This window comes from Molossus molossus, unplaced genomic scaffold (assembly GCF_014108415.1).
Source record: "Molossus molossus isolate mMolMol1 unplaced genomic scaffold, mMolMol1.p scaffold_m16_p_1, whole genome shotgun sequence".
In the NCBI taxonomy this organism is placed as follows: Eukaryota; Metazoa; Chordata; class Mammalia; order Chiroptera; family Molossidae; genus Molossus; species Molossus molossus.
This window is the reverse complement of record NW_023425344.1, coordinates 141,759,723-141,784,210: the sequence shown is the minus strand read 5'-3', so window position 1 is coordinate 141,784,210 and position 24,488 is coordinate 141,759,723. Positions and strand designations below refer to the sequence as shown.

General features: G+C 35.7%; 1 protein-coding gene across 6 annotated transcripts in view; it reads left to right on the top strand.

Moving 5' to 3' along the window:
- The window catches only part of NEMF (nuclear export mediator factor), a 60,026-nt gene that overhangs the window by 4,995 nt on the left and 30,543 nt on the right, over positions 1-24,488 (top strand). For 4 of the 6 annotated variants that reach the window (XM_036251639.1, XM_036251632.1, XM_036251660.1 and 1 more), the window contains exons 5-15: positions 13,703-13,851; positions 14,783-14,850; positions 15,796-15,882; positions 17,943-18,016; positions 19,117-19,187; positions 19,268-19,343; positions 19,719-19,781; positions 22,255-22,332; positions 22,420-22,628; positions 22,878-23,069; positions 23,442-23,505. In XM_036251639.1, the coding sequence (XP_036107532.1) occupies positions 13,703-13,851; positions 14,783-14,850; positions 15,796-15,882; positions 17,943-18,016; positions 19,117-19,187; positions 19,268-19,343; positions 19,719-19,781; positions 22,255-22,332; positions 22,420-22,628; positions 22,878-23,069; positions 23,442-23,505 (1,131 nt within the window). Of the gene's footprint in view, positions 1-13,552; positions 13,573-13,702; positions 13,852-14,782; positions 14,851-15,795; positions 15,883-17,942; positions 18,017-19,116; positions 19,188-19,267; positions 19,344-19,718; positions 19,782-22,254; positions 22,333-22,419; positions 22,629-22,877; positions 23,070-23,441; positions 23,506-24,488 lie in introns of those variants that run through there. The other 2 variants (XM_036251678.1, XM_036251650.1) reach the window with 2 other exon arrangements.

Sequence of the window (24,488 nt, the reverse complement as noted above, 5' to 3'; positions counted from 1 at the left end):
CTGGGACTCGAACCTATGACTCTTTGGTCGGTGGGCCGATGCTCTGTCTCCTGAGCCAAACCAGCCAGGGCTCTATTTACTTTTTTATAATGTTTTTACCACATATTCATAATAATTTTAAGCTTTTTAAAATATATATATTTTATTGATTTTTTAAAGGGAGGGAGGGAGAGATAGAAATATCAATGTGAGAGAGAAACATTGATGGGCTGCCTCCTGCATGCCCCCTACTGGGGATCAAGCCTACAACCCAGTCATGTGTCCTGGTCAAGAATTGAACCAAGACCTCTCAGTCCATAGGACAACTTCAATCCACTGAGCCAGAGCAGCTGGGCTAATTTTAAGCTTTTTATTAGAGGTATAATACATGATAAGTGTGCAGTTTAGTGAACTATCACACAGTGAACATACCTGTATTAATTATTGACTTGAATGTAAAACGGGCAATGAGACCAGCTGCTGATCCTTGCACTTTTGTAACTGTCTATGCACTTCTCTTTGCGAATGATTTCTTGAACCATCTTTCTGCCCCCTCTCCTGCAGGCAACAGCAGCTGTAGCTACTGCCCACCTGCCATTCATTTTATATGTGATCTCAAGTGGGTTAATTTTTAAAATTTGTATAATACCCTCTTTTAACATTAGAAAACAAAACAAAAAACCTTTATTTTTTTAAGGATCTAAATTTTTATTTTATTTTATTAATTAAATTATTTTTGTTACAGATGTTTCTCCTTTTTGCCCCCAGACACCCTCCTGATCCCATTGCCCTTCACAGGATTGTTGTCTATGTCCATTGGTTATACATATACGCATATAAGTTCTTTGGTTTATCTCATCCCTCTCCCAGCTTTCCTCCTTTGAGTTTTGTCAGTCTGAACCATATTCCTTTCTATGTCTCTGGTTCTATTTTGTTCATCAACTTATTTTGTGCATTATATTCCACAAATAAGTGAAATCATGTGGTATTTGTCTTTCTCTGATTGGCTTATTTTGCTTAGCATCATACTCTCTTGAGGTCCCTCCATCTTATCTCAAAGGACAAGAGATCTTTCTTTCTTACAGCTACATAGTGTTCCATTGTGTATATGTACCAAGCTTTTTTATCCACTCATCTATTGATGGACATTTGGGCTCTTTCCAGATCTTAGCAATTGTAAATAGTGCTGCTATGAACATAGGGTACATATATTCTTTCTGATTGGTGTTTCAGGCTTCTTAGGATATATTCCTAGAAGTGGGATCACTGGGTCAAATGGCAGTTTAATTTTTTGAGGAAACACCATAGTGGTTTCCATAGTGGCTGCACCAGTCTGCATTCCCACCAGCAATGCACTAGAGTCCCCTTTTCTTCACACCCTCGGCAGCACTTGTTTGAGGATTTGTTGATGGCAGCCATTCTGACAGGTGTGAGGTGATACCTCATAGTCATTTTAATTTGCATCTCTCTGATGATTAGTGACAATGAGCATTTTTTCCTAGGTCTCTTGACCATTTGTATGTCCTTTTTCGAGAGGTATCTATTTCGGTCCACTGCCCATTTTTTAATTGGGTTGTCTTCCTTTTGTTGAGTTGTATGAGTACTTTATGTATTTTAGAAATTGACCCCTTATCTGATGTATCGATGGCAATTATGCTTTCCAATATAGTGGGTTCCCTTTCCATTTTGATGGTTGTTTCTTTTGCTGTGCAGAATCTTTTTAGTTTGATGTAGTCCTGTGTATTAATTTTTTCCTTTGTTTCTCTTGCCTTAGGCATTGTATCTGAAATTTTCTGCAAGTGATGTCTGAAGTTTTGTTGCCTACATTTTCTTCTAGGATTTTTATGGATTCACGGGTCACATTTAAGTCTTTTAACATTTTGAGTTTCTTTAAACATTTCTTTAAACATTTTGAGTTTATTCTTGTTTATGGTATAAGATGGTGGCCTAGTTTCATTTTTTGCATGTAGCTGTCCAATTTCCCCAACACCATTTATTAAAGAGTCTATCTTTACTCCATTGTATTTTCTTGCCATCTTTGTCAAATATTAATTGAGCATAATGTCTTGGGTCAATTTTCATATTCTCTGTTCTGTTCCATTTATCTATATGGCTATTCTTATGCAAGTACCAGGCTGTTCTGATGATTGTGATCCCTCCTACTTTGTTCTTCTTTTTCAAGATTGCTGTCGCTATTCAGGATCTTTTCTGGTTCCATTTGAAGTTTTTGTTCTAGTTCTGTGAAATACGTTGTTGGTATTTTAATGGGGATTGCATTGAATCTGTAGATTGCTTTGGGTAGTATGGACATTTTAATGATGTTAATTCTTCCAGTCCATGAACAAGGTAATATGCTTCCACTTTTTTATATCTTCCTCTATTTCTTTTTTCAGTGTCCTGTAGTTTTCTGCAAATAGGTCCTTTACTTCTTCGGTTAAGTTTATTCCTAGGTATCTTAATTTTTTTGCCGCTATGGTAAATGGGATTGTTTTTATTTTCTTTTTGTGTGAGTTCATTATTGGTGTATAAGAATGCCGTTGATTTCTTGATGTTAATTTTGTATTCTGCTACTTTGCAAAATTCGTTTATTAAATTTAATAGATTTTTGATACAGTCTTTAGGGTTTTCTATGTACAATATCATGTCATCTTCAAATAATGACAGTTTCACTTCCTCCTTTCTAATTTGGATCCCTTTTATTGTTTCTTCATATCTAATTGCTGTGGCTAAGACTTCCAGTCCTATGTTAAATAAGAGTGGCAAAAGTGGACATTCCTGTCTTGTTCCTGTTCTTAAGGGAAATGCTTTTAGTTTTTGCCCATTGAGTATGATGTTGGCTATAGGTTTTTCATATATGGCCTTTTTTTTTTCTTTTCTTTTCTTTATTGATTTGAGAGAGAGAGAGAGAAGGGAGGCGGAGAGAGAGAAATAGAAACATTGATGAATTCGCCGCTTCCTGCATGCCCCTGACTGGGGATTGTGCCAACAACCTGGGCATGTGCTGTGACTGGGAATTGAAACAACTTTTTGGTGCATGGGTCGACGCTCAACCATTGTGCCACACCGGCTGGGCTATATATGGCCTTTATTATGTCGAGATAGGATTCCTCTATTACATTGCTGAGCGTTTTTATCAGAAATGGGTGCTGGATTTTGTTGAATGCTTGTCGAATCTATTGATATGATCACATGATTTTATCTTTCATTTTGTTTATGTGGTGTATCACATTTATTGATTTGCAAATATCATACCAGCCTTGTATCCCTGGGATGAATCCCACTTGGTCATGGTAAATACTTTTTTTAATGTATTGTTGGATCCAATTTGCTAATATTTTGTTAAGGATTTTGGCATCTGTATTCATCAGGGATATTGTCCTGTAGTTTTCTTTCTTTGTAGTGTCTTTATCTGGTTTTGGAATTAGAATTATGCTGGCCTCATAAAACAAGTTTGGAAGTCTTCCTTTTTCTTGACTCTTTGGAATAGTTTGAGAAGAATGAGTGTTAATTCTTTGAATGTTTGGTAAAACTCCCACGTGCAGCTGTCCAGACCCAGGCTTTTGTTTGTGGGAATTTCTTGATATCTTCAATTTCCTTAGTTGTTATTGGTCTGTTCAAGTTTTCTGTCTCTTCCTGGTTCACTTTTGGGAGACTGTGTGATTCTAGAAATTTGTCCATTTCTCCTAGATTGTCCAATTTGTTGGCATATAATTTTCATAGTTTTTCTTAACAATCCTTTGTATTTCTGTGGTGTCAGTTGTTACTTCTCTTTCGTTTCTGATTTTCTTTATTTGGGTCCTTTCTTTTTGTTTCTTGGTGAGTCTGGCTAAGGGTCCATCAATCTTGTTTATCTTTTCAAAGAACCAGCTCTTTGTTTTGTTGATCTTTTGAATTGTTTTTTTAGTCTCCCTGTCATTTATTTCTGCTCTGATCTTTACTGTTACTTTTTTTCTACTTGGTCTGAGTTTTTCTTTTTGTTTGCTTTCTAGTTCTTTAAGATGTGAAGTTAGATAGTCAATTAGAAATTTTTCTTGTTTCTTGAGGTGGCCTGTAGTGCTATGAACTTCCCTCTCAGGACTGCTTTCACTGCGTCCCATTGATTTTGTTTTGTGTGTTCATTTTCATTGGTTTCCAGGAAATTTTAAATTTCTTCCTCGATCTCCTTGGTAACCCATTCAGTGTTTAATGACATGCAATTTAGCCTCCATGTGTTTGAATATTTTTGAGTGTTTTTATTGAAATTGATTTCTAGTTTCATGCCTTTGTGATCTGAGAAGATGCTTGATATATTTCAATCTTCTTGAACTTGTAGAGACTTAGTTTGTGTCCTAACATGTGATCTATCTTTGAGAATGTCCTATGTCTACTTGAGAAGAATGTGAATTCTGCAGTTTTGGGGTGTAATTCTCTGTAGATATTTATTAAATACATTTGATCTAGTGCATCACTTAGAGTCTCTGTTTTCTCATTAATTTTTTTTTTTTTTAAGTCCTCACCCGAGGATATTTTTTGATATTTTGTTCAGATACAGTGGGAGGGAGAGAGAGAGAAACATCGACGTGAAAGGGACACATCGAGTGGCTGCCACCCACATGACCCAACCAGGGCCGGGGACAAACTGCAACCGAGGTACATACCCTTAGCGGGAACCGAACCCGGGTCTCTCCGGACCGCAGGTGGACGCTCTACCCGCTGAGCCAAACTGGCCAGGGCTGTTTTCTTGTTAATTTTTTGTCTAGAGGATCTATCCAGTGGTGTCAACGGGGTGTTAAAGTCCCCTGCTGTGATTGTATTGCTATGGATTTCTCCTTTGAAGTCCTCCAGAAGTTATTAAATGTATTTTGGTGCTCCTATATTGGGTGCATATATGTTTATCAAGGTTATAGCTTCCTGTTGGATAGATCCTTTCTTTTTTTTTTTTTTATCCTCACCCGAGGACATTTTTCCATTTTTTGTTCAGGTAGAGTGGGAGGGAGAGAGAGGAACAGAGAGAGAGAGAGAGAGAGAGAGAAACATCTATGTGAAGGGACACATCGAGTGGCTGCCACCCGCACAACCAACCAGGGCCGGTATGCAACCAAGGTATGCGCCCTTAGCGGGAACCGAACCCGGGTCTCTCAGGACCACAGGCCGACGCTCTAACTGCTGAGCCAAACCGGCCAGGGCTGGATAGATCCTTTCAATATTTTGTAGTGATGGCCTTCATTTTGAAGTCTATTTGATCAGATATGAGTATTGCTACCCCGGCTCTTTTTTCCTTTCCATTTGCTTGGAAGATTTTTTTCTGTCCTTTTACTTTCAACCTATGTGAGTCTTTTATTGTGAGGTGAGTCTCTTGTAAACAATATATATTAGAGTCATGCTTTCTTATCCATTCAGCTACTCTGTGTCTTTTAATTGGAGCGTTTAATCATTACATTTAAAGTTATTGATATGAACTTATTTATTGCTATTTTTATTTATTGTGGTTATATTTTTCTTCTTCTTTCTTCTGCTTATTATACAGCAGTCATTTTCACATTTCTTGGAGTGCTGGTTTGGTGCTAATATGTTCCCTTTTTTTTGTCTGGGAAGCTCTTTAATTCATATTCTATTTTGAATGATAGCCTTGCTGGGTAGAGTAGTCTTGGATTAAGATCCTTGTTTTTTTTTTACCTTGATTACTTCATGGAGTTTCCTTCTGGCCAGTAGTGTTTCTGTTGAGAAGTCAGCTGGTAGCCTTATGGGGGTTCCTTTGTAGGTAACCTGTTGCTTATCTCTTGCTGGCTTGAGGATTCTCTCTTTGTCTTTAATTTTTGGCATTTTAATTATTATGTGTCTTGGTGTGGGCCTGCTTGGGTTCGTCTTACTTGGGGCTCTCTGTCCTTCTTGAACTTGTATGTCTTTTTCTTTCACTAAGTTAGGCAAGTTTTTTGTCACTATTTCTTCAAATATATTCTCTAACCCTTGCTCATTTTCTTCTTCTGGAACTCCTGTGATGCAGATGTTACATTACATGTTATCCCACCGTTCTCTCTCTTTTTTTTTAAATTAATTCATTTATTTTAGTTAGAGATGTTTCTTCTTTTTCCCCCACTCCACAGTTCTCTTAAGTTGTCTTCCTGTTTTCTAATTGTTTTTTCTTTTTGGTTCTCTGATTGGGTGATTTTTTCTACCCTATCTTCTAACTCACTGCTCCGATCCTCAGCTTCCTCTGCTCTGCTGGTTATTTCTTCCAATGAAACATCTTTATTTTTTAAATAAGTGTAGACTCATAGGAAGTTACAAAGTTAGAACAGAGAAGTCTTGTATACACTCAGTTTCCCTCAGTTATTACATCTTACATAATTATAGTACAATGCCAAAGTCAGGAAATTTATCTTGGTACAATGTGTGCATAAAGTTCTATGCATTTTACCACATTTGTGCATTCATGTAACCACCACAGCTCTCAAGATAACAGAATTATTTCATTGCCACAAAGATCTTCCTTGTGATACCCCTGTAACACCTACACCTCTTCTTCCCACCATTCCTACCTCCTGGCAAGTACTAATCTGTTTCATCTCTGTCATTTGTCATATAAATTGATTCTCAACAAAGAAGGCAATCTTAGAACCTTAGTACAAAGGACATACCAGATACTCTAAAACAGGAGTTGATAAACAACTGCGTGTGGCCCCTTTTGTAAAAGCCTGAGAACTTAAGAAGGGTTTTTAAGTTTTAAAGGGGCTCTTAAAAAAAGAAAAAAAAAAAAACCCACACACACAACAGAAACCATGTGTATTGCACAAACCCTAAAATAATTTACTATCTTGCCTTTTACAGAAAAGGTTTGCTGACCCCTTGCTCAGGAGACTCATATTGTCTGAGCAGATATTACTTTGAGTCTAGAAGCAGATGATTTCATGAAAATAAAGTGCTAACCTATGATCTAGGAGATTAAATTAATTACTCAGGACTGAATAAACTGAACAGAATCTCATTATGGTTTTGTTTTGGGGTTTTTTTCCAGATTTTTTTCAGAATACTGTTGGCATTATTTTTTTTTCTAATTGTCAACAGAGGATATATATATATTTTTTACATTTATCTTGAGACAGAGTGGGAGGGAGAGAGAGAGAGAAAAACATTGATATGAGAGAGACACATCAACTGTTGCCACCCACACAACCCCAACCAGGGCTGGGGATGAACCGCAACCAAGGTATGTGCCCTTGGCTGGAATCGAACCCGGGTCTCTTTGGTCCGTGGGCCGACCTCCAACCACTGAGCCAAGTCAGCCAGGGCGTTGGCATTATTTTTATGATAGTTATATGAAAAAGCCCTTTTCCTTTCTCTGACTTTTAATTTAGTATGGTGCACTTTTACAAATGGAATTGAAATTCTTTATATTTGTTTTTTTAAATAAGTTTTTACTGATTTTTTAGAGAGAGAGGAAGGGAGAGATAGAAACATCAATCTGAGAGAGAAACATCAATTGACTGCTCCCTGCATGCCCATACTGGGGATGAAGCCTGCAACCCAAGCATGTGTCCTGACTGGGAATCAAACTGGGACCTCTCAGTCCATGGGACAACTGTCAGTCCACTGAGCTATACTGGCCAGTTGGAAGTGACATTCTTTTTTTTTATCCTCACCCGAGGACATTTTTCCATTTTTTGTACAGATAGAGTGGGAGGGAGAGAGAGAGGAAGAGATAGAGAGAGAGAAACATCGATGTGAAAGGGACACATCGAGTGGCTGCCACCACACGACCAACCAGGGTCGGGGACAAACTGCAACCGAAGTACGTGCCCTCAGCGGGAACCGAACCCGGGTCTCTCTGGACCGCAGGCCGACGCTCTAACCGCTGAGCCAAACCAGCCAGGGCGGAAGTGACATTCTTTAAATGGTAGTTTGCTCTTGTTGATTGCTTAGAATGTAGGAGCAAATGCCATTTACTGAGGTTTTTTGTGTGTGTGTTTTTTTAACTGCCAATAGCAATACGTATATTTACAAAGGTTTAATAAGAATTTGTCCTTTTACCAGGATACAATTAGGCAAATTGTGCAACTAAGGTCATACCTACAGTGTTAGATTTGAGAATAAGTTTTATTTAATTTGATATGATGAGCTCATCATTAAAGAGTAAAGGTTATACTTTATATATAGCACCAGTGTCCACAAAGTCTTCCTGAAAACCTGGTCTTGCACCTATTCTGTGGCAGATAGGATCCTAGCCTGCAGATCATAAGGTAACTTCCTGTAGATCTGAGTGACTAAGTAGAGGAATTTACTTAAAGTTATAGGAATTTACCTACCCTTGCTACAGACAAAACAGGTAGTGATATTTGGGGGTGGATGGGTGGGGTTGGTTTTATAACTTTGAATTAAGAACAAATAACAATTTTTAAATCTCTGGAATAATAGAGACTTTTGACAATAAAATCCCAGATTTCTAGAATTCTGCAGGCAGCGTTGATTATTATGGCTTTAGTAATTGCTTAGTACCGTGTGGCGCTAGATTTTCTGACTATAATTTAGGCAGGTTTATATATGTTAATTAAGATTTCTTGCTGCACCTGTGTAACTACACAATGGAAGTGGCTTGTGTGTGTATATACATGTAATCAAGAATAATTTTAGATACTCTGTTTGTGAGAGGGGACTGTTAAAAATTACTCAAAATTTGAAAAGAAACAAAATGCCACTGTAGTATACTGCTGGGTGTTGTCTAGCAAGCATTCCTAGAGATTATTTTTTTTCTCTAGGGATGTGTATCTTTGATTTGCTATTGATTAGGCTTCTTTACAATTCTATAAGGGTAGACTTTAACATGTAGAAAACTGATAGCAATGCCAATAATTCTTACAGAATAGTAATGAAAATCTCATTCGGTAGAGATTCAGATTATATCTATCCAGAGAAAAAGACATACCTGAAGGTTACAATTGTATTGCTCTGCATTAACAATCTTATACAACCATTCTTCTCTCAGCCACTCTAAGTACTTGGCTTCATTTCTCTTAGAACTAGTTTTGCCATTAACTAGATACATTTTGACAGTTACAAAAACAGTATATTGTCTTCTGGCTACCATTGTTTCTATTGAAATCAGTGTCAGTCATATTGTTGCTTTGACGATTATCTGGCCCTTTTATCTGGATGCTTTAACATTTTGTCTTTGATTTTCTGTAGTAGTTTTGCTATGATGTGCTTAGTTGAGTTCTTTGTAATTATTTTACTGGGGTTCATGGTACTTCTGGAATCTGTGACTCGGTATTTTTCATCAGTTTTGGGAAATTCGGCCATATTTTCTTTTGGTCTGTCTTCCAATTCGCTAATTTATTGCTATCAGACAAGAATCATTTGGCATCATTTGGAATTGCTCTATTATCTGACACCTCTAAGTGTCTGTTTTCTTAAATTTATCAGGGTAACATTGGTTAATATTACATAATTTTCAGATGTACAAGATTATGATTCAACATTTGTGTACTCTATTTTATGCTCCCCATCCAAAGTCTAGTTTTCTTCCATTACCTTATATTTGACCTCCTTCACCACTTTGCCCTCCCCCTACCCTCATTCCCCTTGGTGACCACCATTTTGTTGTCTGTAGCTATGAGTTCTAAGTATCTGATTTTATGATCTGTTGTTCCTTTGATTTAAATTATATTGTCTTGTCTCTTAACATGCCTGGTTATTTTATAGTGTGTAGACATTGAGTAGGAAAAAACATACTGTGAAACCTGTAATCATGTTGTCTTTATGTAAAGAGGATATTTGTTTGCTTTTGACAGGTAACTAAGGGCTCAAGTAATGCCAGATTACCTTAGTTCAGTCGGGATTGAGTTGATTAGAAGTTGGCCCTGAGAAAGGTGGTATATTTCTAGTTTACCCCTTTATCTGGGGTATATACTTTTGGGGTCACTATTCATAGCTGGACTTAGGAATATCCCCCCCTCCTCACGCCTCGCGACTTTTCACTTGGGCCCTGAACTCTAATTTTTATTCCCCTTAGTTGTCCTGTTAGTCTTATCAAAATGTAGACAAATGATGCAAGGGGGAAAGTAGCCCCAAGTATGGGGCTCACCTTCCTGAGTTCTATTCTCCTAAATTTTGGTACTGTAAATGTTTATTGCCTAGTTTGCTTTTTTTTTTCTTTTTTATTTCTTAAAAGACATGTTTTGTGTATTTTGTTCAGTTTTTTTATTTTCTTATTAGGACAGTGGTTGGGATTATCTAGACTACCATCTAAATTAAACAATGTTTATACCAGTAGTACATGAATATATTCTCAGTATATAGAGAATTACATAGAATTAAAATGTAAGGTCTTACTACTAGCTTAAAACAATTCCTCATGTATGTCTAGTGTCCCATGTACGGTCCCGTTTCTCTGCCTCACCCCAGTTCCCCAACAAAAAAAGAAAAAAAATTTTTTTTTCATTTGGTGATTAAAATCTCTAGAATTTAACTAATTGCAGGCATGCCTTAGATCAATGCAGTAGTTACCCTTATCTGCGGTTTTGCGTTCCTTGGTTGCTGATACCCATGGTTAACCATGGTCTGAAAATATTAAATGGATAATTCTAGAAATAATTTATGTTTTAAATTGCACACCCTTCTGAGTAGCATGATGAAATCTTGTGTGCCTTCCCACTCCATCATTTCCCCCCTACAATGTGAATCATCCATATGTTCCAACTATTTATGCTGTATACGTAGCCATCTCTGTCACCAGATTGACTGTCCTGTATCACAGTGCTTGTATTCAAATACCTTATTTTTCTTAATAATTGCCCCAAAGCACAATAGTAGTGATGCTGACAGTTCAAATATGCCAAGGAGAAGTCTAAAAGTGCTTTCTGTAAGTGAAAACATATGTGTGTATAGGCTTATCAGACATAGGCCTTTCTGGTTTTTTTTTCCTTTTTCAGTTTAAATTTAGCACTTACTGGTATCTAAAAATTCTTTTCATAGCATGAATGAATTTGTGTAATCTTTATTATCTTACAAATCTAAACAACCTTTTTATCTTGTAATATTTTTAGATTTATAGAAAAGTTGCAAAGCTAGTATAGAAAGTTCCTATATACCCTTCATTTAGTTTATCTTTCTTTCTTTTTTATAATCTTCACCCGAGGACATATCTTCAGATAGAGTGGGAGGGAGAGAGGAAGAGAGAGACAAACATCGATGTGAGAGAGACACATGGACTAGTTGCCACCCACACAACCCCAACCAGGTCCAGGGACAAACTGCAACCGAGGTATGTGCCCTTAGTGGGAACCGAACCTGGCACTCTCCGGTCCGCAGGCTGACGCACTAACCGCTGAGCAAAACCGGCCAGTGCAGGACTAGTTTTTCTTAATGTGAACATCTTATATAACCATGGTACTTTTGTCAAAACTAAGAAATTAACACTGGTACATTACTGTTAATTACACTACAGACTTTATTTAGATTTCACCAGTTTTTCTACTCATGCCCTTTTTCTGATCCAGGATCAAATTCAGAATACCTCATTGCATTTAGGATCTTTCTGTTTTTAAGTCTCTGAGAATTGGCATGCATAAAGTCTAGGTTCCAGAGGTCCAGTTAGTTTTGAGTTTGGAATAGATATTAAGGATTTATATAAGAGAGCATGTGCTTGGGGATTTTTATAGTCTCTGTGATACCAAGAGAGGTAGGTTGGTTGATGCTTAGAGTAGATCCTGAAGATTGCTCTTTCCTCTGTTAAGATCAGAAAGTACTTTGTTGTGTGCAGTAGTGTCAAGCACAGTTTTTCTCAAAATATGTTCCTTGGACACCACTTCCATAAGATAATAGGTGTGCCTAGAAAAATGAGTCCCATAGTCATAAAAGTTTGAGGAACTTTGAGAGTAAGGTAAAAATTTAACTATAGGACTTATCAGGGCATTTAATATGATAATGTGATATGTACATTTTCTAGAAAGGGATACATTATATAGAATTTCCAAAACTTGTTTGATCACAGGATTCTTTTTGAAAAAAAATTTTTTTTAATGGTAGTAGGGGGGAACCATCTTACAGAATACTTTTGGGAAACCTTGGTTTAAGAAAAGCCCTTTCAAGGAAATAACTGTCTTACTGGAATCTTCCAGATGTTCTGGATAACTGCACAGTTTGATGAAGTAGACATTTATTGAGCATCTTTTATGTGCCAGGTTCTATGGCCAGGTCTCTTTTTCATGTCTCATCTTCCTGAACAAGTCACTAGGTGGAATTTTATTCCGAGCCTCTGCTTTCCTTCTTCAGTTAACTTTTTTTTCTCTAAGTTGAATAAATGTTTAAAATTTTAAGTGCATAGTTGCTTTGAAGTCAGATCCTTTAGCAGTAGGTATGTACCATTATTTCAACACCTAGTAACTTCTGGTTATCTTTATCTCAAGTAAATGGTGCTCCCATCTACTGAAGCCATTTATCTTGCAAACTGTCATTCCTCAAGAGATTGGAGCTACTTTACTATCTTCTATGACCAACATTTAAGTAGTTGCTAAGGCATTTGTGACTATTTTCATTGATACTTCTCTAATTATGCAATAATGCCTATCTTCACTGTAATAAATTTGAACGGTTGTATTCTTTGGTCAGTTTTATTTTCGTTAGGTTCCCCCTCACTTTGGTTGAAAAGATTATGTAACAATATTAAATTTTAAAAAGTCTTTTTAATTCTAACTCTTCAATAAATATTTTTATTTTTCTCTGTATTTGCCTTTCACTTCCTAGGATACAAAATTATTTTGTTTTGCTATTTTTTACCTAACGGTATAAACAGTTTTCTACCTTTTTTACATAGTCTTCATAAGTTAACAGCTTTTAAGTATGTTGTTAAGTTGTATATCATAATTTATTTAACAGTTTTCCCAATTTTAACATTTAGGCTGTTTCTATATTTTTATTATTGTAAATAACTGCAGTAAAGATCTTTAAGCATGTAGTTTTTGGTTTTATTGAGTTATTACATTAGGCTACATTACCAAATGTGGAATTACTTGGATGAAAGCTATCACTATCTTTATTGATTTTTGCCACATAACAACTGCTCTTATAATGCACCCTGGCTGGCATGTCTCAATTGGTTGGAGTGTCATTTGGGATACCAAAAGGTGATGGGTTCGATTCCCAGTTGGGGCACATGTGGGAGGCAACAGATCAGTGTTTCTCTCTCTCTCTCTCTCTCTCTCTCTCTCTCTCCCTCTCTCTCTCTCTCCCTCCCCCCCTCTCCCTCCCTCCCTCTCTCTCTTTCTCTCTCCTTCTCCCTCTCTCCCTTCCCTTCTCTATAAAATCAATAAAATTAAAAAAAAAAAAAAAGACAGTGCAAGTGAAAATATATAGGCATACCTCATTTTATTGCACTTTTCTTTATTGTGCTTCACAGATATTGTTTTTTGCAACTTGAAAGCAAGACCTTCCTCCCATAAAAAGGTTACAACTTACTTTATTGTGATTCTTTATTGTGGTGGTCTGGGACTGAATCACCAATATCTCTGATATTGCTTGGCTTCTGAAATATGTATCTGTTCTGTTTTTCTTAATAAAACACAGTGTTTGTAGACCTGCCTCATGAAAGTGCAGCAGTAAATTCAGCTGGTGGTCATCAAGGTCAAATGCTTCCTGTAACTTCATTTTTGTAGCCTTGATTAGGTTTTTAAGCGCCTACATTTTTTTCTCAATTTTTAAGTTTCAAGAATGATTTGGTAAAAGCATTAAATTATATTTTATTTTATTATAGGGGAACATTGTTCTTACAGATTATGAGTATCTAATTTTAAATATCCTAAGATTTCGAACTGATGAGTCAGATGATGTTAAATTTGCTGTTCGTGAACGGTATCCAGTTGATCATGCTAGAGCTGTTGAACCTTTGCTTACCTTGGAAAGGTAACATGTTTTGTTTATAAACTCATTTCATATTGTATCAAAGGTTAAATAGGCTATATGTAAGAATATTAAAGAACTGTCATAAGAAAATATTTTACTTGCATAACTAAATTTGGACTGCTTCAGCTACATAAATGTGCATGCAAGCAATTAAGCCTTGAGAGTAGCAAATGTATTTCTTTTTAATATACATTTGGTGTTATGTCAGATGTTTATGATTTCTTGGTAAAGTGAGGGTATTTAGCTATTCTTTAAGACAGATGGACATCTTAGGCAGAGTACAAAGAGAGAGAGAAATTCTGGTTTAGCTAGGAAAAGGGAGCAGGGTGGGATATGGTGCTAATTGTAGCTGTACTTTTCTGGCTGAAGGCTTTGCTGACCAATAGGCTATAGCAATGGTTCTTAAAATTTAGCATGCACTGGAATCACCTGAAAGGCTTGATAAAACAGATTTCTGATTCAGTAGCTCTCGTGTGGGGTCCAGGAATTTACATTTCTAATAAGTTCACTGCTAATCTGGGAACTCCAAAGGCCTGCAGCATCCTGAGTTCCTATTAAATGCTTATTAGGTAAAGCCACTTCAGGAATTATAGTTCCAGGTTTCACAAACAACATTTAACTGTTATATAAAAATGTCTCTTTTATATCATATATGGCACATTGATGGTAAGCAATACGACTTAGTTGAAAAAGTACTGATTTTTCTTAGAAAACCTAGGTCTAGGTTCCAGCCTGCTGTTTTAAAAACTTAATAACCTCAATAAATTAAATTTATGACCCTATATTTTCTTACCTACAAAATAAACTAATTTCTCTTATAATTTAGAATATTTGAAGATCAGGCAAATTGATGTATATGAAAGTATTATGAATATAAATATTGTATTATTAAATATAAGATAGTAAGAGGTATGTCAATTTTGTTTTACAGACTGACTGAAATAATAACCATGGCACCAAAGGGTGAATTGCTGAAGAGAGTTCTTAACCCATTACTTCGTGAGTAATGCTACATAGAGCAATGAAATATTTGCAAGAAAGTATAATTTTCTGGAATATATTTAAGTCTTTTATAGTTCTAGTAGAAAATTAGAACATCTTGATAAGTGTAGAAAGGAGTTTAAAATGATCTTTTGAGTAAATAGAGTTTATGTTTAAGGAAAGAGAAATTTGTCATACCACATGAAATTTGACCTTTATGTGTTAGATTTTATTGAAAAGCAATACAGTTATGTTAGCTAATAGTATGTTATTTAGCACTTTAGTGATAGCTGTAGTATTCTAAGAAAAAAATTATTTTCAGTGTGAATCTTTGGTTTAATAACCACTTAGTTTCTAGTGGATATCAGGGCATCCCAGGATGCCAGCTACTTTTGATAACCAGGATAAAGAAAATCCAATAACTTTTATGCTTGAGAAAATCATCACTTATCCCAATAATAAATAAGGAATCTGCAAAGGGCATATGAGCAGGCAGGTACCCTTAATTACTGAGCATTAGGAAGTTACTCTTTCTCTCCTATGAAATTAGAATGCATTAAAAAGTTATTTTCAGAACTTTCCAACTTTTAGTATAGCATGCATAAAATTTGTAAGTTTGGATTTAAACATTTTTTTCTTTATTAATATGGTATATTACATTAACCAATCTGTGTGTGCTAAACCAGCCTTGCATTCTTAGCTTATAATCCTTTTTATATGGGGGTAAATTTCATTAAATTCCTATAACTTTTGCACTGACTTCTATAATTTTGTTATAGTCTCAAATTTCAGTTAAGTACTTGAATTGTCATTTCTTATAACATTTCAAAATAAGTAGACTAATTGTTACTTTCACTGGCTACTGTTTCTGAGTAGATCATTTATATTGGATATAAATTTATATTATATTTTGAATGTTAAATTTTATAGGAAGACACTAAAAATAATACCTTGTTTTTATAGCCTATGGACCAGCTCTCATTGAACACTGTCTTATAGAAAATGGATTCTCTGGCAGTGTCAAAGTGGATGAAAAATTTGAAAGTAAAGGTATGTCTGCATGGTACAAGTTTTGTCCATTTCCATGTATTGCCTTTTTTAAAACTATGAAAATTATTTCTCGAAAAGTAATAAGTGAGCAGGTAGTTCTAGACTTAAAAACATTTGACCTGAGTGTTCCATCCATGTGATATTCCTGGCTTCCTTCTCTAAAGTGGCTCTTTACCCTTAGTATAGTTCAATTTCTTGACCTACTTTATTACCTTTCAACTTTAGAATATTCTTCCTTTCTCCCCCTGAATTTTTTTTTTATCCTCACTCAAGGACATTTTCATTGATTTTTAGAGAGAGGGAGATAGTCTTTAGTACAAGATTTGAAGGAGTTAAATTATTTACCTTCTGACTCACCCTGGAATGTATCTAGAAACATCAGCATTCATGCATTTTAATTCTGTAAGTACTATAGTGTGGCTATATAAGTTAAGTTTTTGTAACTGTTTAAGGAAACCTAATGTAACTGCCAGAATTGGATTATAAAAAAATTAGAGGAAATGTAAGGAAAATGGAATATTTGTGGTCTTTCACAAGGTTTTTTAATCCTTACCCGAGGATATGTTTTTTATTGATTTTTTGTTTGTTTGTTTTTAGAGAGAGAGAGAGAAACATTGATGTGAGAGAGAAACATCAGTCAGTAGCCTCCTGTAGGAGCCCCAGGCAGGAATCAAACCGGAAGCCTTTTGGTATACGGGACTGTTCTTCAACCAACTGAGCCACCTGGCCAGGGCTGACAAGATTTTATATGTAGATTCTTGTGCACAATTAGAAAAATTATTCTTGATGTTTATATTTTTTAAGGTTTAGAGATAATTTTTATTATAATTTTATTGTATATTTACAAGTACAAATTGAATTTTTTAGTGAATGACTTCTTTTCTGAAATATACTAATTCCATACAATCCTGATCAAAATGCCAACAGGTGGTATTATTGTTTTTGCTATTATAGTAGTTTTTTTTTTTTGAGAGATAAAAAAACATCGATGAGAGAGAAACACTAACATTGATCAACTACCTCCTTCATGCCCCCACACTGGGGATCAAGCCCAAAACCTGGCCATGTGCCCTGACCAAGATCCCTTGGTGAATGGGGCAATGCTGAACCACTGAGCCACACCGCTGTGCAGTGGTTTGAATCCGATATTCATATGGAATAGAAGCATGTGAAAATAATAAGGAAAACTGGAAAATAATGGTAATGATGGAGAATAACCTTTTCACAATTTAAAATGTATTATGAAACTATAGTAATTAAAACAGTTTTTGGAAAAAGAGTAGATGGAATAAAGGATTTAGAAACAGACCCCAATATATATGGGAACTTAGTATATGAACAAAGTGCCTTTCAGATTTTGAAGGACAAGATAGAATCAATAAAAGCTATTGGGACAACAGATTGTCCAAACATCCTTATTTATATATGCTGGTACCAGACATGAAATAACTGTATTTAATTGTCTTGAACACTTTTTTTTTTTCATAATTGCCTTTTTACAAAATATGTTTTCATTGATTTTTTTAGGGAGAGAGGAAGGGAAAGGGAGAGAGAGATAGAAACATCAATGAGAGAGAAACATTGATAGGGCTGCCTCCTGCATGCTCCCTACTGAGTATCGAGCCCGTAACCCGGACATGATCAGGAATCGAATCCAAGATCTCTCAACTATGTCACCCCTGCCGGGCTTGAACACTTATTTCATTTTATTTATTTATATTTTAATCCTCACCCAAGGATATTTTTCTGTTTATCTTCAAACAGAGTGGGAGGGGGAGAGAGAAAGAAACAATGATGTGAAAGAGACACATCGATTGGTTGCCTCCAGAAAGACCCCGACCAGGGCAGGGACTGAACCACAACTGAGGTATGTGCCCTTGACCAGAATCGAACCCGCAACTCTTTGGTACACAGGCCGACACTCTAACCGCTGAGCCAAAGTGGCCAGGGCAATACTTCTTCTTTTATAAGCATTGTTTTTTTTTTCTGCATTCAGTAGTTGTTTAATAATAGTTAATTGCATCTTGAATGTTACTCCTTTCTTTTTTTATTCTCCTTAGATATTGAAAAAGTACTTGTTTGTCTGCAGAAAGCAGAAGACTATATGAAAACAACATCCACCTTCAGTGGAAAGGTAGCAGCACATACTTATTGTATATTGTTGTGGTTTTATTTTATATATTTTTTAGAATTTAAGTGTTCATTAAAGATTAATATATATAAAATTTTTGTTTTAGTTTGGAAATTTGACATTTGTAATATGCTTATTCTGGATAGTGTGCTGTTGGTTTGTAATTTTTTGTTCTGCTTTCTGCCTTTTATATAGTACTAGGTCAAATCAATACCAGCCCTCCAGAAGATATGAGGAATTTGAAAATATTTTTTTGTAGGTTAATTTTAGATAGAAAAGCACATTTTAATTTGCCAGCACTCTTCAAAAATTTGATGATTTATATCACTTAATAGTTAAACATCCTCTGAACTACCTCATATCTTATGTTTTTCTTCCCTATTCAAAGTATAACTTTACTTACCAGAAAAATTCAGAGACAGTTCTGATTTTTTTTTTTTTTATCCTCACTGGAGGACATTTTTTGATATTTTGTTCAGATAGAGTGGGAGGGAGAGAGAGAGAGAGTAACATCGATGTGAAAGAGACACATCGAGTGGTTGCCACTCGCACGACCCAACCAGGGCCGGGGACATACTGCAACCGAGGTACATGCCCCCAGCGGGAACCGAACCCGGGTCTCTCTGGACCACAGGCCAACGCTCCAACCGCTGAGCCAAACCGGCCAGGGTGAGACAGTTCTGATTAATAGCTAAATTCAGTTACATGTACCACCCAGTTTTTAAAATGAATTAAAATCTCCTACCAACAAAGTGAATCTAAGAGTTTTTCTGTTGGCAGTGCTTTTGGCTTATTTAAATTGCCCAACATCTAAAAATAGAAAGAAGAAAGCAAAATGCATGTGTATAACCCCTCTGTTGTTATCAAATTACGAGTTTTCATTTTCTTTATTCCTGTGTTTTCTTGTGCATGTGAATGAAACAATATTTTCTAATTATACTTTGAATCTAAAAAAGCATCGCTTGAGAAGTGATATAATCAGTAGACAAATGCAGTTGATAATTTATAACTACAAAATTTTATAAGTTAAATTATAATCAGACATGAAAAGTAAATCTTTGTTAATTATGGATAGAAATGAGTTTTCTGTTGGATTTTTATAGGGATATATCATTCAGAAAAGAGAAATAAAACCAAGCCTGAAAATAGACAAACCAATTGAAGACATACTCACGTAAGCATGTAGGCATGGGTCAATTTGTTTTAGGTGTTTATTAATGTTCTTGAATGTGATATAATAAATGTGTTTTACAGGTATGAGGAATTTCATCCTTTCTTGTTTTCTCAACATTCACAATGTCCATATATAGAATTTGAATCATTTGACAAGGTGGGTTTCAGATTCTGTTTTTTGACCAGTTAGCATGATATGAGTTATTGAATTAATATCAACTTGCTTTGATTGAGAAATTGCAAATATTTTTGCTTTACAATCACTTTGAATCTGAGCATTACAGAACAGTGCAGTCCTAGGTGCAAACTGTTGGAAACATATTTTGCTAATTTATTTCAAGTATTAAAAATGTGAACTTAATTTGATTCTTGATTATTTAGCTATACAGTGTATTTACTGGGGATCTGTTCAAGTGTTTTGAGTGGTGATATAAACAAAATGGACTCTGAAGTTCTATTTCTATGTATACAAGTTGAAGTAGAGACCATGTTTTTTTTCCTTCAACTATTTGTTTTTGTTTGTTTTAATAAGGCCGTGGATGAATTTTATTCCAAGATTGAAGGTCAGAAAATAGATTTAAAAGCTTTACAACAGGTATGGTATTATTTAAAATGTTTATATTAAACCAACTAGCCTTAGTGTGGTTCGCTGGGTAGATGATGCTGTCATACAGAAATGGGCAACCTTTCAAAAGTATATGGGAATGCCCTGATCTCTTGGTTTATTGATAAAGGTCCAGGAGAGGTCTCAGTGTTGAAAAGTATACCTTCATTTATTCCATCATTATAGTGGGTATCCTCTAAAATGGAAAATACAGTGAGAAGATGAGGCCTGTTATTCATACCCTAGTATGATTTGCTTTATTATAGTAACCTAAAGCTTCTAAATTTTGCTGTTAAGGGAATACTGTTCTGAAAAGATTTTTATACAGGCCAAAGGAGAGGGAAAAATTTTTACTATACAAATAAGTATTTTTGTTTATCATTAAACTATTATTTTAAAGTAAACTTTTAAACTAGGCCTTTAATATGCGTTGTGTGGAGACCAGACTGGTGATTGCCAGAGGGGAAGGGTGTTGGGGACTGGGTGGAAGAAGTCAAGGGGTTAAATACAAATTGGTACTTACAAAACAGTCATGGAGCCCTGGCCGGTTTGGCTCAGCGGTTAGAGCGTCGGCCTGCGGTCCTGAGAGACCCGGGTTCGGTTCCCGCTAAGGGCGCGTACCTTGGTTGCAGTTTGTCCCCGGCCCTGGTCGGTTGTGCGGGTGGCAGCCACTCGATGTGTTCCTTTCACATCGATGTTTCTCTCTCTCTCTCTGTTCCTCTCTCTCCCTCCCACTCTACCTGAACAAAAAAAAAAAAAAATCAACAAAACAGTCATGGGGATGTAAAGTACAGCATAGGAAATATAGTCAATAATATTGTAATAACTATATCAAGGGAACACATTGTAAAGTATATGATTGTCTAATCACTATGCTGTAAATCTGAAACCGATACAAAATAATACTGAAAATAAACTAATTGAGAAATTAAAAAATAAACTTATGCCCTGGCCAGTTTGGCTCAGCGGTTAGAGCATCGGCCTGCGGTACGGAGAGACCCAGGTTCGGTTCCCGCTAAGGGCACATACTTCGGTTGCAGTTTGTCCCCGGCCCTGGTTGGTCATGCGGGTGGCAGCCACTCGATGTGTCCCTTCACATCGATGTTTCTCTCTCTCTCCCTCCCACTCTATCTGTACAAAAAATGGAAAAATATCCTCGGGTGAGGATAAAAAATAAATAAAATAAAATAAACTTAAAAAATATATGTATCATGACTCCACAAGGAAATTTTAATATGTTGTGTTTTCCAGCACATGTGACCATGTTCTGGGAACATTTGCTGAAGAACAGTTTTAGAAATTGGCCACAGTTACTCTTGATTTGAAGGGGATGTGATTTTTCTTTTTTTTTAAATATGTTTTTATTATTATTTTTTTTTAGCAAGAGAGGAAGGGAGAGAGAGAAACATTGATGTGTGAGAAAAACATCAGTGGGCTGCTTCCTGCATGCCCCCTACTGGGGATCAAGCCCACAACCCTGGGCATGTGCCCTGTGACCAGGAATCAAACTGGGACCTCTCAGTCTGTGGGACAACGCTCAGTCCACTGAGCCACACCAGTGGGGCGGGAATGTGATTTTTCAAAAATATTAATAAAGTATTAAAATGTGGGTGCAAAATTTGTAATTATGTGAATTCCTGTACCCTGCCTGCCCCTCGGTTTTAAAATAATTAACAAGCACAATTTCAAAGCATATGGGTTAAATTAATTCAGTAGTGTGATTGCCACATGGTGGCAGCACTTGATATAGTAAACAGATACTTAGTAGTGACATTGAACCCCATGTTTTTTATGTTCATTAGAATACCCATGAATTATTTTAGTAATCATTTTGTATTATTTTAATAGTCACCATTTTTATATTTGAATTTTTTTAATCCTACATCTAGCATTCAGACATTCATTAATTGGTAATGTTACTACTGTTGTTCTGTTTGTCCCCAAATCAATAACCTTGAAATCTAAATTATATATGATTAAATACATAGAAGATCAAATAACTACCATGACCCTTTGTGTTGTTAATTTAGGAGTAAGTCTATAAAATACTAGAAATAATGCTGAGTAAATTAAAGGCAGTTCTGAAATAAAAAGAAGCAATATTGGTAATTTAGGCTGTGAATGCATTCCCCCAAATTTTATTTTTCTGCCATAGGAAAAAAAATGTCTTGAATTCCGCCTGCTTGAATAATGAATGCAAGGGCTTTAGGAGCATGTTTTATATACAATGTAACCTGTAATCAAATTACCTTCCAAATAGGGAATAGGAGGTAGTTAGATATGAGTTAGTTTTGGAACATGATACATTTTGGAGTAGGATAGACCTGGGGAGGTGGATTCAGGGAACCTTTAGCTAGTCAGGTAACATCATTGAGGACAGGATAGTGAGTTTCAGGAGGTAAAAGAAGATATGGGAGATGGGAGAAATCTAATTTTTAAAAAAATTCTCTTTTGTCAACAAAAGGAAAAACAAGCATTGAAGAAATTAGATAATGTCCGAAAGGATCATGAAAACAGACTAGAAGCTCTTCAGCAGGCTCAGGTATTATGTTTAGCTTTTTCAAATGCTTTTTAAAAAATGGTAACTTTAACTTGCATTATAGTAAATGTTTTTGGTTTATTTCTTAAGGAAATAGATAAGCTTAAAGGAGAGCTCATAGAAATGAATCTACAAATAGTTGACAGAGCCATTCAAGTTGTTCGAAGTGCTTTAGCCAACCAGATAGATTGGACAGAAATCGGGTTAATTGTGAAAGAAGCCCAAGCTCAAGGAGACCCCGTTGCAAATGCAATCAAAGAATTAAAATTACAAACAAACCATGTTACAATGCTGCTACGGTAAGTTTAATTTTTAGTTAAGCAGTTAATGCTTGTCTTTATTTTGCTATTTAAATAAAGCACTGTATTCATTTACAGTTTTTCTTTTGTTTGCAAATTTATCCTTGACAATACAGAAAAACATTAATTTACAGTAAAATAATAAAACTATTTAAATACTGTAAATAACTTATTTCATTTAGGAAAATATTGAAAATAAAGACATGATGTCATTGACATTAGTGAAATACTATTGAATATTTTTAATAGAAATCCATACTTATTATCAGAGGAGGAAGATGATGATGTTGATGGTGACATCGATGTTGAGAAAAATGAAACTGAACTACCAAAAGGAAAAAAGAAAAAGCAAAAAAATAAACAGCTGCAGAAGCCTCAGAAAAATAGGCCATTACTTGTTGATGTTGATCTCAGCTTATCAGCATATGCCAATGCCAAAAAGTGAGTCATAAAAGTATAAATTTTAGGTAAAATATCTGCAATAACTCAGATAAGAAAAATCATTATTTTGCCTGTCTATACTTCAGGGTAAAAATTCTTTTGTGTGTGTGTGTCTTAATTAATTGTAAGAAAGATTACAGAAATTACTATTTCTCAAAATATCAGTCCTCCTGGAAACTTTAAATAGCAAATTCTTTTTTAAATCTTATGTGCATTCTTTAACTTGGGTTTTCATATGGAACATTGAAAACAAAGGTGCATAATGCACAAAACTTGTTCTGTGTGATTTGAGAGTCTATAAAATTAGAAATAACAAATAGAAAACTGAAAATAGGATTTTACTTAAAATTTAAGAGAACTGTGTTTTTCTAGGTATTATGATCACAAGAGATATGCTGCTAAGAAAACACAAAAGACTGTTGAAGCTGCTGAGAAGGTACTTAGTATTTCTTAGTGTGAATGTTCATTGTTTTTCTCTAATTTAATGGTCTTAATTATTTCTTAAGTTTAATTGAGGTTTTCTAATTCAGAAATACCTTTCAAACTTAATTTTTGCTTTAAATGTTTTCCAGTATTTATTTTCTTTTCAAACCTGCTCCTCCCTGGTCTTTGCCATCTCAGTAAATAGCATCTTCATTTTCCCCTTTGCTTAGATTTAGAAAGTTGGAGTCATCCTGGATTCTTTTCTTGTAAACCATATGCAATCCACCAGCAAATCCTTTTGGCTTTTTCTTTAGAGTATAACCAGAATCAGCCACTTCTCATTGATCCAAGTCCCCATAATGTGTTCTCATGGACTATAACAGTATTCCCTTACTGGGTTGATTACTCTCCTACCCTTTCCCTGCTACTGTCTGTTCTTCACACAGAAGCCATGGTGATCCTTTTCAATAAAAAATAGTCATTTCTCTCTGTGCAAAATCTTCTAGTAGCATTCCATGTTACTCAAGACAATCCAAAGCCCTTCTCCTGGGCTGTAAGGTCCTACATGATCTGATCCCTTCTGATCTCATCACCTGTACTCCTCCCGTTATACACTCAAGCTACACTGGGATTTTAGCTGCTCCTGCAACAGTGGTCTGTGCTGCCTTCTCAGGGCCTCTGCACTTGCTGCTTTTTCTACCAAGAAAATTTCTGTGGTTTGATCCCTCCCCTCATTTATGTGTCTACTTATTTGAGACTTCAGAAAGGTCTTTCCTATATTTATATTTTGTTTTTAAATTGATTTTTTTAGCGAGAGGAAGGGAGAGGGAGAGAGAGATAGAAACATTGAAGAAAGAATGTCAGTTGGCTGCCTCCTGCACGCTCCCTAGTGGGGAATCGAGCCCACAGCCTGGGCATGTACCCTGATCGGGAATCAAACTAGTAACCTCTTGGTGCATAGGATGATGCTCAATCCACTGAGCCACACTGGCCAGA